This window comes from Hylobates moloch, unplaced genomic scaffold, assembly GCF_009828535.3.
Source record: "Hylobates moloch isolate HMO894 unplaced genomic scaffold, HMol_V3 SCAFFOLD_3, whole genome shotgun sequence".
NCBI lineage: Eukaryota > Metazoa > Chordata > Mammalia > Primates > Hylobatidae > Hylobates > Hylobates moloch.
This window is the reverse complement of record NW_026652278.1, coordinates 81,520,448-81,535,970: the sequence shown is the minus strand read 5'-3', so window position 1 is coordinate 81,535,970 and position 15,523 is coordinate 81,520,448. Positions and strand designations below refer to the sequence as shown.

Sequence of the window (15,523 nt, the reverse complement as noted above, 5' to 3'; positions counted from 1 at the left end):
ATGGTTGCCTGGTCAGAGATCTTTTACTTTTGGTAATTCATGGAGAAAGAGATTCAACATAAGTAGGGGTCTCTCCTGAGATCCAAGGACTCATGAGGAAGTGGACGGGCCATGTGGTCTCCTGCACCTGCTTCTCCTTTGCTTGTGTGTAGAAGGGTCACCCAAGCCACCCCAAACTGTTCCCTTATGCCCTTCGTTTACATTGCCTTATGATGGAGTGCCTGAAGCTGCTTAACCAGCATTTCTGAAAGAAAATCTGGGTCCAGTCTGAGACAGGTGTGTATATAGCAGTCCCATCAGCTGGGACCTACAGATGACATGGCCCCAAGTCTTAGAGGAAACTGCAAAGCCACAGTGGTTTTCTAAGAGGGGATGTCCAAGGAGAGAAGCATCCCTGGTGTCTGTCTTGGGCCTTAGGCTGGGCTCTGGAGACCAGGATTCCTGTGCAAGGGATGTATGGGGAAGTGCTCCCAGGAGACATGGGCAAGGGTGGGGTGAAGCAGAAAAGCGGGCTAGGAGCAATTCTGTGGGGAGCTTTGGAGCTTAGTTACTCCTCAGGGCAGTGTGGCCTCAAGCAAGGGAGCTGGGTGTTCAGGGCCTCTTGGCTTCTGGCCGCCCTGGGAAGGGAGATGTAAAGTCCCAGTTCCCTGGCCTTCTGCCCAGGCAGCCACAGTGATTCCAGGAGCCTAGGAAGCATTCGAAGAGTGGCAACTCCTGGAGGCCAAGCCATTGAAACTGGAGAATGATTAGCCAGAACTGGTAGGTGAGGGGGATGCGAGGGTGCCAGGATGAAGCCCTGCAGCTTCTGCTCAGCATCTCCTATGAGGTGCTCCAAGTGGCCCTGGGACACATGAGTGAGCAGCTGCTGTGGGGACCCCCACATGCTGGGCACATGGCCCTGCCTGCTGACAGAGGTCAGGGGAGGGCTGGGATGGTCCTCCACACTCACCACCTTATTCCCTTACTCCCACAGGAATTGGACATGGGACCAAATTGTTGCCTTCAAGCTGCTTTAGATTGCTGGGCTGGTGCAAACTAGCCTGCACTTTAGTGCTTGGTTTGCCATGTCTAATTCTCTTTGGAACATGACAGGATATAAGTTAATAGCAAAATAAGTAAAAATATTGGGGCTTAATAAAACTCCCAAGTCCCTTTCTTCCGAATATTCCATCCCTCATTTTCTTCTCATTCAACTGCCCCCTTTCTATTTTTGCTAAACATGGGCTGTCCCAAGGTAGTTTTATCTTATTCTTTCTAGCACTTGCAGTTCCTGGGAGACCTTCTGGATTCCCCCCAAATACCTGGAATGCCTCTGAGTCCTCATGTCTGGCTTACTGGGGTTGGGGAGGGCAGGCTGGGACACTCTCCCTGGGTCCAGCCGTGGGCAGGGCCTCCAGGCCTGTGCCTGGATGGAAGGTGCTCAGTAGTTGCCATCTTTCCTGGGCATGCCCTGAAGACCTTGGAATGTGAAATGGGGCAGGTCCCAAATGGGGACATGACATGTCCCAACTCTATGGTAGGAGGAGCTGGTATCATTAGTGACCCCTCCAATGTATAGAAGACCATGCAGTTATAGGATCTTGCTTAGCCTCACAGCAGCCTTGCAACTTACTGCCCAATTGGAGCTGCAGAAAAACAAGCTCAGGAAGGATAAGTAACATGTCCATTGATGTCTTGCCAAGACCACAGGGAACATTAAGTTTGATGCCCAAGGCCACCCGACTCAAGGCCTACATGACTGGCACTGACCCTGAACTTCCTGGCCAGTGATCCCCAGTCTGCTAGGGTTGTCCCAATGACACTGAGGTTGGGACACAGTAAAGTGAGGTTAAAAAAGAAATACGTTTATGAAATAACTTGTTTTTCCCTTAAAACAAAAAATGTCAACATTACATTGTCATAAGAGCTCAAAAGGTTCCATCATACAGTCTAGACATGGTTTGCTGTTGTCACTCAACTGGGCCTGTTTCATTCTGGAGGGAGCAGGGTGGTGGCCTGCAGCGGGCCCCACCTCTGAATTTACACATCCTCTAGAAGGGCAGGGCCTCTTATAGATTAGTTTATGTGACAAACATAAACAGTACCATTGAGAGCGAGAAACTTGAGGGCTGGGAGAAAACTTCAGAAGGCTTCCAATACAACCTTTATACTTGAGAAATGGGGATACTTGAGTCCTGGTACTACCAGGTGTTTTGCCTGGGGTGTCCCAATAGGTGCCTCTCTATGACTTCATAAAATGTCATCAGAACAGAAGCTTATAACTCATGCTTTTTCTGTGGCCAGGATGGAGACAAAGCTGTGACTGAGGAACTTATGGATGTCTGAGGTGGGAAGGGGAGGGTGAGAGGAGGAGACTGTGGAGGAGGAGGAATGGAGATGACTCCACAGAGAGGCTGACTTTGAGATCAAGCAGGACGAAAGAGCTGGGCTTGGCTGGTGGAATAAGGACATCACAAAGAGCGTCTGTAGCAGCACATGCCAGGGAGGGCTGGAAGGTAGTTTCAGTGAGAAACCAGGAGGGCAGGCCAGCTGACCAGCCCTGGCTGTGACTTGTGCACCAAAACACCAATATTAGAGTTCAAAACTATTTCCCTTTACCAAAACCTGGAAACATAAGATCCTTCAGAGGTGCTTCTGGGATTTCCATTCCCCTTCTCTCTGCTCCCTGAGATAGTGATGTCCATGCATCCTCTATCTACCCTGCCTCCAGTCCGCTCACTCACGCTCAGCCCAACCCCAAGCCATGCTCCTCCAGCATCTCCCAGCAGGCTTGTTTGTATGAGTTGGGGATAGGTGGGTCGGATGGAGAAGAAATATGTTTATTTATCCAATTATGTAATATTTACTATGGGCCAAATACCATGCTAGGCAATGTATTCATATGTTTTCTCTTGGAAGGCTCTTATGAGTTCCCTCTTTTGTCAAAACCACAGAGCAAAATGCCTATCAGAGTTGCCTGGAGAGCTTGACAGAGTTGGGCCCCCTAGCATTGTTTCTGATTCAGGTTGAGGCTTTATTTCTATCCAGTTCCCAGGCACTGCTGCTGCTGGTTCAATGGCCATGCTTTGAGAATAGGTTTTTTTAGTGATGCCTCCTGCGAGGGAAGGGGTCCCTGATGCTCTGGAGTCATGTGTAACAGAAACTCAGGTGAATCCTTTCTCGCTCCATGAAGGAACACTGAGGTCAATGTCACCTTTTTGGAGGAACAGGCTTCAAGGATACTTGAAATAAATGGATGAGTCAGGTTTACTTCTCTTGTTCATTGAATTGTGCTTCTTCCATACCAATTGCAGTGATGCCATGATTTCTGTAATTCACAAGTCCTGAGATTTGTGACCCTATTGAGGTTTTGGTTAAAAGTAACAACAGCACAGTCATGTGAAACTGTCTGGGTTTTGAGAAAAGGCAGGAGGACAGGGCCAAGCTGGCAGCCACTGGGGCAGAACCCAGCCTGACAAGCACCCACCACAGAGCATGCCGAGGTCTTCAAAGACATATGCAGAGATGAGCATGGGAGGCCTGCCCTGGAGGAGCCTTGGCTGTGAAGGCCGGGCATGTCAAATTGCTGACAGCAGAGGAGCAGCCCTGGGGCCCTTTAGTAGTTGTTAGATGAATCCAACTCTTTCTTGGAACACAGAGGTTGCATGGTGTGGGAGTCCTAGGCAGGTACTAACTGGCAATCAGAACTGGCCCTGGTGGAGGACAGCGGGAAGGGGCATGAGGTAGTCCTGGTAGAAGAGTGGAGCTGACAGCTCACTCTGCAGCTCCATGGAAAGGAAGGGCAGAGCTGTCCCAGGGATGGGGGAGATAGAAACAGTCACAGAAAGATCATGTACTGATAGGAACAATACTAATGACTAGTATTGCGTGCTTACCCTGGGCCATATTCCTGTGGAACACCCAGGAAGCTGTGGTGCCCTCTGGCCCTCTCCCTAGGCTCACAGCACCGTAACAAATGTGATTCCTGAGCATGGCCCTGGACCAGCACTAGGTGAGACCTGGCCACTGCTATACCTCCTTGGAGGCTGAAGCCCAGATCCTGTGGTTTGTCTCCTGAAAAAAGTGGGGGAAAATATAGTCCAGCTTCAGGAGCAATGCAAATTAGCATTTTTGTTGCTGCTGTTCATTAATTTGCCAAGGATTAGAAAGAAGTATTGGTAACAGTGTGGTAAGATGAGTTCTTAGGCTCAGCTGAGAGTGAATATTTAAAAAGCATTTCTGGAAAGCAGCTTAGCAATGCTTACCAAGAGCTTTGCAAATGTTACGTATACCTTGACCTAGATATTCTACCTCCAGTGACCTGTCCAATAAAATAATACAAAATATACACTATAACAATGTACGATAATGTGTCTTGCAATATTATCTTAATAGTCTTGATTGTCCTACCATTGGAAAATATTTGAACAAATTAAGATATGTCCATAGAATTGGAAAATGTTTAGTCATTAAAAAGGAAGCTCATGGGCTGGACGCAGTGGCTCACTCCTGTAATCCCAGTTCTTTGTGTAGTGGAGGCTGGCAGATCACTTGAGTCCAGGAGTTTGAGACCAAACTGGGCAGTGACAGAATCCCATCTCTATAAAAATTAGGCTGGCGTGGTGGCTCAGGCCTGTGGTCCCAACTACTCAGGAGGCTGAAGTGGAAAGATCACCTGGGACCAGAGAGGAAGAGGCTACAGTGAGCCATGATCATGCCACTGCACTCCAGCCTGGGTGACAGAGTGAGATCTCGTCTCAAAAAAAAAAAAAATGAAGTTCATGAAAAGTTTTTCACGACGTGGGAAGGTATTTATACAATCCTTTCCCAATACCTCCTCCTGGTGCCCAGACCTAGACCCTTCTGGGGTTCATGCTAACCTTACTCTCTCCCTGTGCTGTCTGCGCCACGCCCATCCCAGGGTCCTAAGCCAATCAGGACATTCAAGACATTGCGTTCCCCCAGCCACAGTGATTGGCTGGAGTGTTCACAGATTATCCAATCAGGGTCAGAGAGACACCATGAGACTCCCTAGGACTTCCTGGAAAAGAGGCTTTTGCTCCTCCTTGACCCCACCTAGCCCCCCATGTGAAAGGGATGCAGGCCGGCTGCAGTGAGTGGCCACCTTGCCGAGACACAGAGAGATGGAGCGTGAAGCCAACACAGTGTAAGGCAGGACTGAGAGAGGAGAAAGCATGGCTAGAACTGTCCTGTAGCTCAAGCCATGCTAAAGCCAAACCGTTGCCAATTGAGAAGGTTTCATTAGTCAGGTGCAATCCACTTTGCTTAGGCCTGTTTGGATTCTGCTTTTCTGCAACCTGTGACAAAAGGAATCCAAATGATGACATTTAAAATTTATTTTTAATTAAAAATTTTTGTCAAAGAGAAGCAAGCCTATATATATTAAACCTTGTATACCTCAAGTGGCTTCGAAAATAAACCTAAGGCAGAGATTGAAGACACTTTGGTGTAGATTTTCTTAAATTTTATGCCGGCCTTTGCTTTATTTAGGTGTAGACACATAAGATTACCATAATTCAGATCTTTAGTCTTTGAATAATCACATGGACGGATTTCCCTGGGAAGTCGGTGAAGAATTAGAAAGTACACAATTTGGAGGAGGAGGGGAGAAAGGAGAGATAAATAAGAACTTCTGTGGTTCAAGTGAGGCAGCTCCTTCCTGAGGCCCCAACAATGCAAAGCTGGTGATAGCAGAGGGAGGGGTCTTTCTGCAGGAGGGAACATCCAGGGTCTGTTTCCTCCTGGGAAAATCAGAACAAGTTTGAGACTTGTTCCCTAAGACCCAGAGTTAGGGGGATTTTCTCAGATGTACCAGGGTCCATTTGAATGAAAAGGTAACCAGGTCCCTGAAATCACCACCTGATGAAAGTGGGAGTTCAGCTGGTGACCTAGGCCCCCCTTAAGAGCCTACAGATTTGAGAAAGGGCTGGTTGGAATTGGTGTGTGACCATAACTGGCCTCTTACCTTCACCCAGCCACTGGCCACAGAGGCATGCATGCTGGAGATGGGTAAGCCCGGCACATGTCTAAGAACACTGTTACCTTGTTGCCTCATGGGGGCCAACCCACAGACCTGGGCTGGAGAGCATCCCATCAGCTAAGAACAAGCAGCCGTTTAGACATGTAGGACCAGTGCCCAACAGCAAAGCCGGTGTTGTTGAGAAGCAACAGCAGGTGGGACCCGTCTCTCCCTCCCGCTTCCCAGCATGAAGAAGCTGGACTCACACCTTCACACCCCATCTCCTTTGGACTTAATTGACCCATGGGACACTTGGACAATTCAGGAAAGGAGAAGACTAGACTTCCTGATAATATGGATCAGGAAACCTCAAGCAATCCATTTAAAACAATAAAAGAGATGTGAACATATTGATATCTTGAGTTTGTGAGGCAAATCATTTCAGATATACACCGGCATGATGCATTGCACAGCTCCAGGGAAAGACACCCATGTCACAGTCTGTGTGACCAGCACCCACAGGCAGCTGTGATGACCCCGGATCACAGGGTCATCAGGTCCATAGTCCTTCATCTGAGACCTCCAAATAAAGAACCATCTGAGAACCTAGAGTTTCTTTTAATTCCTTTTCTGGGAAAACATGACCTGAATGGACCTTTGTGTCTTTATTTGTTTCACTGCAGAAATATTCATGTGTGTCATTATAAGGAGTTGTCTCTGACCCCTTTGGGAATGTTATTGCATGTGCACAATACAAAATCCCCCAAATCTGAAACTGTCGGAGTCTCAACACAATCCTGGCCACAAGGGTTTCAGATATAGGACTGTGGAGCTGGATGTGTCTCAAAATGCTAACCGTGGGCATCACTGGATGATTAAATTGTAGGTTATTTATTTTCTCTTTAATGTTTTCCATTTCCCAAGTTTTCTACACTATAGGCTACTGTTATAACCGGGGAAAAAAAAAAAGTCACATTTAAAAAATAACATCAGGTAGAAGCCCCTGAGGAGGGGCTACCATCAGGTAGGAGTCCTGAGCACATCCAGGCCACTAGGCTATCCCTCTGCTCAGCCTCTCGTGTGTGAAAAGCTCCTGGCCAGACCACGTTGCAGGTGTCTGCCCTGTCCTCACTCCTCCCAGACCACACCCCACTCCACATTTGCAGCTCCATTTCTTGGGCATGGCACCCATTTATTCATCTTTTCTCTGCCCCATGGAATTCTTGCACTGAGCTGGATCAAAGCCCAGCACACTTCCAGTCCTCTTCCCAAGCGGCATTTCTGAAGCAGCGCACTTCCCGTCTTCCCCTGGCCCAGGTCATCAAAGGACAGAGATAGCAAGTTCTGTCCAGGCCCAGCCATTCGGGGGCTCCTGATTTCACCCATCCCCCTCTGCAATCTCTGACCGCAGCATGCTGTGGCCCCTCCTGCACCCCCCTAAACTTGCTCAGCTCTCTGAACCTCTCCCCAACAGCCTCACCAGCATAGAATATCTTCCCCTGAGTAAACCACCAGGCACAGCATACCCCAGAGTGTTTCTAATCGTGCTCCTTCTTTGCTTTGCTCAAAGCCACACATGATGGAAATGGACAGAGTTCAAGTGTAGACACACTGCTCTTAACGCAGTCCCTGGGGCCCTTTCCTGGGCCACAGCTTGTCAGCCTCCAAAGGCCAGGGGATCATCTCCTTGGCATATACCAGTCTCAGAACAACCCTCCTGCTCCCCTGTCTACCAGATTGTGTGGTTCTCTCTGCTAGTGAGTGTGGGCCAGGTGGCTGCCAGGTCGGTGTGAGCTAAGACCACCCCACAACAGACCAGTGACAGAGCTGGGATGCAGGGATGTGGGGAGCTCCCCACAGGCTGCAGTGTGTTGTGGAGCTCCTACAGAGCAGGCTGGGGGAACCCAGGGCTTCCTCCCCCAGCTCCAGCTCAATCAGGCCTGGGCTGGAGAGGGGGCATCCAGAATGCAGCCACCAAGCCAGCCGGGGGCACAGCATCCTCTTAACCCCTACAACTATCTTCTGAATGGGAGGCTCCAAGATCTGCGGTGACTTGTTCCAGGTGACATTTGCAGGGAATCAGTGAGGGAGCTGAGATCCCAGCCTGTGTCTAGTCTGACTCATCACCACACTAAATTGCACGGGAGCCGTATTCACTCGTGATCTCTAATGCTCAGCAATGCATCCCACCAACAGAGCAGGCAGCCTTGCTGGCAAGCTCCGACTCTGCAAGGAGCAGGCCTCTTCTGAGCCCCGATGTGGTCCCCACACTATCCCCATCCCCCCAGCCCCCACGGTTCACTGTGATCTTGTGCTGTCCTTTCTATATTTGGAGGACTACTTGGTCTTATTTCCTGGATTCTTCACTCCTGTGGCCCAGGAGATGGAGCATATGTCACCCTGCCTGGAGATTCTTCTGAAGAGCCCTGGCAAGGAAATGAGAAAGTATCCTAATTAGGGGGCAATAACCCCCTGGAGAAGCACAGATTCTTTACAGTAGGCCGTGTCCTTCCCGCATGCCCTGTGTGTTTGTCAGATGTTTATAGAGCCTTCATTAACGGAAGGCTCCCTCAGATAAGGCGTCGGAGCGCGGCATCGAGGACCAGATAAGCACAAGTGGAGGACAATCCAGCCCGGCGGCGGGTGAGAGTGGGTGCTGGCCAGGACGGCTCCTTCAGAGCAAACAGCAGGGAGATGCCGGCCTGCTCCTTCCCGGCTCCTCCCCGTGCCCGCTAACACAGCACGGCCGCCTGCAGTCTCCTCTCTGGGTGATTGCGCGGGCCCAAGATGTGTCCTGGGGCACTGTGGGTGGCCCTGCCCCTGCTGTCCCTGCTGGCTGGCTCCCTACAGGGGAAGCCACTGCAGAGCTGGGGACGAGGGTCTGCTGGGGGAAATGCCCACAGCCCACTGGGGGTGCCTGGAGGTGGGCTGCCGGAGCACACCTTCAACCTGAAGATGTTTCTGGAGAACATGAAGGTGGATTTCTTGCGCAGCCTTAACCTGAGTGGGGTCCCTTCGCAGGACAAAACCAGGGTGGAGCCGCCGCAGTACATGATCGACCTGTACAACAGGTACACGTCCGATAAGTCGACTACGCCAGCGTCCAACATTGTGCGGAGCTTCAGCATGGAAGGTAGGGTCTCCGCTTGCACCATGCACGCTGGGGTGGAAATCACAGGTCCACAGCTGCTTTCCCCAGGGTGGAGGCCGCTAGCCATAGGAGGCTCTTCAAGCTTCCATTTAAATTAGTTACAATGAAATAAAATTAAAACTTAGTTCTTTAGCCTCACCAGCTTCCTTTCAAATGTGTGGCTAATGGCTTCCCTATCAGGCAGTGCAGACTGCAGAACGTTTCCATGGTCACTGAGAGTTCTACTCAGCGCTTCTGCTCTGAAGGATTCACCTTCCCCAGGCTGTGTGCCACATTCCACACAGCAGGTACGCAGGGATGCCAGCTCCCTTTTTTCCACCTCTTCTCTTTACTCTCCTCTTCTTTCTGTCTCTCCCCTGTGATTCACTTCTCTTCCTTTCCCCCTTCCCTTCCTGTGCCCTTCCTACTTCAAAACAGAACAGACAACCTATTTCACCTCCAACTGACTGGTATATTTTTAAACTTTCAAAGCACATCTATTCCTTTCTTGTGAAAGGGTTTTAAAAATCAGATAAAATTCTTTGACAGAGAAGTGTTGGAAGAGAACCTAATTGTTTTTAAGTAGAAATATATCTGATTTAGAAGGACTAGAAGATAACAAACACAGACCTAGGACCTATGTCCTAACTCAGTCAAGCTCACATGACACAGGGGAAATAAGTTTCTGAAGAGTGAAACTGTTCAGTCAAAGCTTGCAGCCACCAAGGGTACACACCCATGTCACCTAGGAAGTGTTAAGCCGCTGGATTCTGACCCAGGCCTGTCTGCCTGCACAGCCGGCTTTTCGTGCTGCTGCTGTCTCCCTCTGAAGTCCAGGAGCACAGAGCCTCTCCCTTCCTGGGTCTGAGACTTGCAAATGGCTAAGGGGCCCTACTCCATACCACATCCAGGCCAGACCTAACGGGTCTGCAGAGGCAGGACTAGCACTTCAAAACCTGCCAGCTAGGTTTCCCTATAGCACAAGGTCTCCACATATGTGGGCACATAGCAAGTGCTCAGAAAATACAACCTCTTTTCCCTGTCTGTGAACCAGACATGGTATAGCAGGAGCGTGCTAATGACAAAGTGTCAGCCCAGGATAAATGGGATATCGAGATAACTATGTGGCCAAAAGGCAAGCCCCATTTTTGCTTGACATAACAAAGCAATTGAAGCTAATAGATTTTGTTCCTGAAACACTAAAACCAATCATCCACTTTCTCTTTGGTTGGAAATTACAATTTCAAATGATTTATACACTGTTTAGAGGCCGAGATTTTTGATATTGTCTTAATATTGGGGTTTCACTGTCCCCCCAGGATCTCTCCTTTAAATTCATAAACTTAGGATCTTCACTCAGGATCTGACAGTGAGTTTTGCTGTTTTCTTTATGTACTCACTAGCTGTGTGCTAGTAAGTCCCGGAATACTTAACTAGCTGTAGGCATTTTGGCAATTAACTGCCTTGAATCCCAGTCTCCACATCTGCAAACGTGGAATAATAATTAGATCCTCCCAGGGTAAGTGAGAGGATTAAGGTGAAATGTATTCTGCAAAGCTCCCAGTGTAATGCCTGGCACATAGTAGATGCTCAATAAACAGTAGGAATTGTCAATCCCAGTTGGAGGCATCTCCTTTGGAAGATCTTAAATGTACCTTTCAAAATACTCTTATACCTTAAGGGCTTGGGTGAAACCAAATGGAGATAATACAGACCAAATTTGTTATCCCAGATGCCCTTCTGTCTAAACCCTGAGACTCAGCTTCAGTGTCATGGAAACAGACCCTCTGGCAGATGCCCACCACGTGTGTTTGCATTTCAGATGCCATCTCCATAACTGCCACGGAGGACTTCCCCTTCCAGAAGCACATCTTGCTCTTCAACATCTCCATTCCGAGGCACGAGCAGATCACCAGAGCTGAGCTCCGACTCTATGTCTCCTGTCAAAATCATGTGGACCCCTCTCACGACCTGAAAGGAAATGTGGTCATTTATGATGTTCTGGATGGAACAGATGCCTGGGATAGTGCTACAGAGACCAAGACCTTCCTGGTGTCCCAGGACATTCAGGATGAGGGCTGGGAGACCTTGGAAGTGTCCAGCGCCGTGAAGCGCTGGGTCCGGTCTGACTCCACCAAGAGCAAAAATAAGCTGGAAGTGACTGTGGAGAACCACAGGAAGGGCTGCGACACGCTGGACATCAGTGTCCCCCCAGGTTCCAGAAACCTGCCCTTCTTTGTCGTCTTCTCCAATGACCACAGCAGCGGGACCAAGGAGACCAGGCTGGAGCTGAGGGAGATGATCAGCCATGAACAAGAGAGCGTGCTCAAGAAGCTGTCCAAGGACGGCTCCACAGAGCAAGGTGAGAGCAGCCACGAGGAGGACGCGGATGGCCACGTGGCTGCGGGGTCGACTTTAGCCAGGCGGAAAAGGAGCACCGGGGCTGGCAGCCACTGTCAAAAGACCTCCCTGCGGGTAAACTTTGAGGACATCGGCTGGGACAGCTGGATCATTGCACCCAAGGAGTACGAAGCCTACGAGTGTAAGGGCGGCTGCTTCTTCCCCTTGGCTGATGATGTGACGCCAACGAAACACGCTATCGTGCAGACCCTGGTGCATCTCAAGTTCCCCACAAAGGTGGGCAAGGCCTGCTGTGTGCCCACCAAACTGAGCCCCATCTCCGTCCTCTACAAGGATGACATGGGGGTGCCCACCCTCAAGTACCATTATGAGGGCATGAGCGTGGCAGAGTGTGGGTGTAGGTAGTATCTGCCTGCGGGGCTGGGGAGGCAGGCCAAAGGGGCTCCACATGAGAGGTCCTGCATCCCCCTGGGCACAACAAGGACTGATTCAATCTGCATGACAGCCTGGAGGAGGAAAGGGAGCCCGCTCTCCCTCCCCATCCCCCACCCAAAGCATACACCACTGAGCTCAACTGCCAGGGAAGGCTAAGGAAATGGGGATTTGAGCACAACAGGAAAGCCTGGGAGGGTTGTTGGGTGCAAGGAGGTAATGAAAAGGAGACAGGGGGAAAAATAATCCAAAGTCAGCAGAAAACAATAGCAGTGAGCCAGAGGAGCACAGGCGGGCAGGTGACTGCAGAGGTTGATGGAAGTTAGAGAGGTGGAAGAGGCCAGCTCACTCCAAAACCCTTGGGGAGTAGAGGGAAGGAGCAGGCCGCGTGCCACATCCATCATTGCATGTTATTTCCCACAACCCAGTTAGAGGGGCATGGCTTCCAATTTAGAGACACAAAACACAGGCAGGTCAAGTAGCATTGGTCAATGGCATGATTCCAACTCAGATTTGTGGGACACCAAAGCCCAGGATCTTCCCAAGTGCCCTGCTGCAGCTTAGCAGGTTCTCTCCAGCTAAAGAGCAGTGAGACATTGGGAGCCCAGGAGTTTTGAGGCCAGGCCAGGCTGAGGCCTATCAGTCACAGGTGTGACTGGGCTGCTTGTCACATACAGGGCGTGTCACATACAGGGCGTGGTCTGGCCACTGTCGCCAGTGCTCACTTAGCGGCCAAATGCTTTTTAATATCACCCCTGAGGCACTGAAAAACTAACCCCAGGCCAACTGCAGGATAGAGAGAGAGGTCAGAACAGCAGCCCCGTGGGCTGCATGATACACTGTGGCCGGAGCTATTGTGACCCCCTGGTGCAGTGCTCCCATGGCCAATGGTGCACACAGGGCCATTCACTGTCCATGGACTGAAACCATGTGACCGTTTGAGAGGGCCGGGCACACTTTCCCCTGAGGGATGGGGCAGCCTGTGGCCAGCACCTCTGCAGTTACTCAGCACAGCCAGCTCACCAGCATGCTGTGCCCAGGGTGCCCCCCAGCGACAACCCCATGGGAGATGGGCCTGGATTTGAATTTGTGGGAATTAAATGTGCTCTGGCTTTGGTCTTTGAAACATACCTATTTTTATTCCTTGGTGACATGTCCTCAAGTGACAAGACTCCAGCCTTCCTGGGTGAGGCCTCCCCAGCCTCGGAAGAGCTGCAGTCCTTATCGGCGATCACTGGCTCTGCCTGCATTTGCCGACTCTCTTGAGTCATGTGCATCCCAGCGCCCCGCCTGGGCTCGGACTGTGGGACCAGACTCAGCCTCCCCGAACCCAAGGGAGGATAAGGCTTCCATTTGCTCTGTGTTTCACCCTCTCCTCTGACTCTCCTGGCCACACATGGAACAGGGCAGTATGAGGAAGAGTCTGAAAGTGGTGAAGAGTGCACCTATGGCCCTCTGACCTCCAGCCAAAGCAGGGCCTAGGGGAGGCTTAGAGAGGCCAGGGTCTCTCTCCGTGGTTGAAGCGCCCATTTATTAAAAAAAAAGTGGGGGGTGGGGAAAACGTTATGTTAAATGTTTACATGGAACCAATGAACAACTTTAACACACAAATACAACGAAACATTCTTGTTTAATTACTGGCGTTAGAGAAAATATGAATTCCTGGTACATGCCGGGCAGTGTGGTGTTACAATGCGATTCCAAGTTGGGTGCTGAGCATCTTCTTTCAGTCCTAGTGGTGTGCTTCTGTGCCTGCTTGAAAATTTCACTCGAAAATAAAGTCAAATGTCTAATTTGCAGCCCCTGCTGAATGTGAGACCCGATCTTGAGGACCCTATAGACTCATACCCTGCTTACCCTACTCTCCAGACCCCACAGGGATGGGCCTCCCCTTCCTAAGGAGGCAGAGGGGAGGGGCAGGCGGCCATCTCAGGGCTGGGTGGATGCAGGTGGGTGGTGTCTGCACACTGGGGTGAGTGATGTGGTGTGTGCACACCGGGGTGAGTGATGTGGTGTGTGCACACTGGGGTGAGTGATGTGGTGTGTGCACACGTGAGTGATGTGGTGTGTGCACACTGGAGTGAGTGATGTGGTGTGTGCACACTGGGGTGAGTGATGTGTGTGCACACCGGAGTGAGTGATGTGGTGTGTGCACACTGGGGTGAGTGATGTGGTGTGTGCACACTGGGGTGAGTGATGTGGTGTGTGCACACTGGGGTGAGTGATGTGTGTGCACACCGGAGTGAATGATGTGGTGTGTGCACACTGGGGTGAGTGATGTGTGTGCACACTGGGGTGAGTGATGTGTGTGCACACCGGAGTGAGTGATGTGGTGTGTGCACACTGGGGTGAGTGATGTGTGCGCACACCGGAGTGAGTGATGTGGTGTGTACATGGGGGTGAGATTTGGTGTCATGAATGGATGATGATTGTGACATGGTGGGTGATGAGGTGTGTGACATGGGGTTGGGTGAGTGATGTGGTGTGTGCACACTGAGGGGGTTGAGTGATGTGGTGTGTGCACCCTTGGGTGAGTGATGTGTGTGCACACTGGGGTGAGTGATGTGTGTGCACACTGGGGTGAGTGATGTGTGTGCACACTGGGGTGAGTGATGTGGTGTGTGCACACTGGGGTGAGTGATGTGTGTGCACACTGGGGTGAGTGATGTGGTGTGTGCACACTGGGGTGAGTGATGTGGTGTGTGCACACTGAGGGGGTTGAGTGATGTGGTGTGTGCACACTGGGGTGAGTGGAGTGCTCACGTATGGGCTTCTATGTGTGAGGGGGTGGGATGTCTATGTGTAGGGGTTTTCAAGTCAAAGATGACACTTACTTCCCTGCCTTCCTCTACCTCCCCACGTCTGGAGAAGGGGGCCCTGAATTGCCCTAAAAGACAATCCTTAACTCCTCCCCTCCTCTCCAGCCTAACACCACCTTCTTGTTCTCTGACCCCCAGGGGGGCTACCTTGCTGGCCCCACTCCCAGCCTTATAGCTCCAGCCAATCTTCTGGGTGGTCCAGCTACAGTGCCACCATCCCCACCCCTCTCCTGATGCTCCTGATGGACCTCTCTGGCTCTGAGGAGGGCCGCAATATTCCTCCCGCATGGTCATCATTGGCCTGGCTCTGAGAGCTGCTGACATCTTTTCTTGAGTCCCCTGGAGAAAAGTCCTGTGCGCCTCTCACCTTGGTCACTCCCGGAGGGCCAACATAATTGGGACAGATGTGCAGTGACAGAACATACAAGGAAACACCCAAGGCATGTTCCCTGGCCTCCGCGTCACTGGGTGATTCTTGTGATCAAATTTCCTCTGCCTGATGACTGCCACGTTCAAGGCTGCATTTGTAATGTTTCCTGAAGTATTTCCCTTGCATTCCATCAGGATAGTAATCTTATCAATGCCACATGGATGAAGAAGTGGAAGTCCAGCAAAGCCAGGGGCCTGTCCCCAGCCATACACTGAGTTGGCAGGATGGCCAGGCTGTCCTCTGCCCCTCATTGTGACCTGACTTCTGTACTACAGCAAGTGGAGAGAGGCTGGGGAATGCCATGTAGAAAGCAGCAGCGAGACACATGGAGAGACAGAGGCAGTAAGGTAATGGGGATGCAGAGAGGCTGCCTGGAGCACCTCTGAGCACCA

General features: G+C 50.8%; 1 protein-coding gene across 1 annotated transcript; it reads left to right on the top strand.

Moving 5' to 3' along the window:
- Positions 1-8,531: 8,531 nt before the first annotated feature.
- Positions 8,532-13,675, top strand: GDF2 (growth differentiation factor 2). Its single transcript, XM_032170962.1, has 2 exons — positions 8,532-9,092; positions 10,912-13,675. Exons 1-2 carry the CDS (start codon positions 8,747-8,749, stop codon positions 11,853-11,855), a joined length of 1,290 nt encoding a protein of 429 aa, XP_032026853.1. The 5' UTR covers positions 8,532-8,746; the 3' UTR covers positions 11,856-13,675.
- Positions 13,676-15,523: the final 1,848 nt, after the last annotated feature.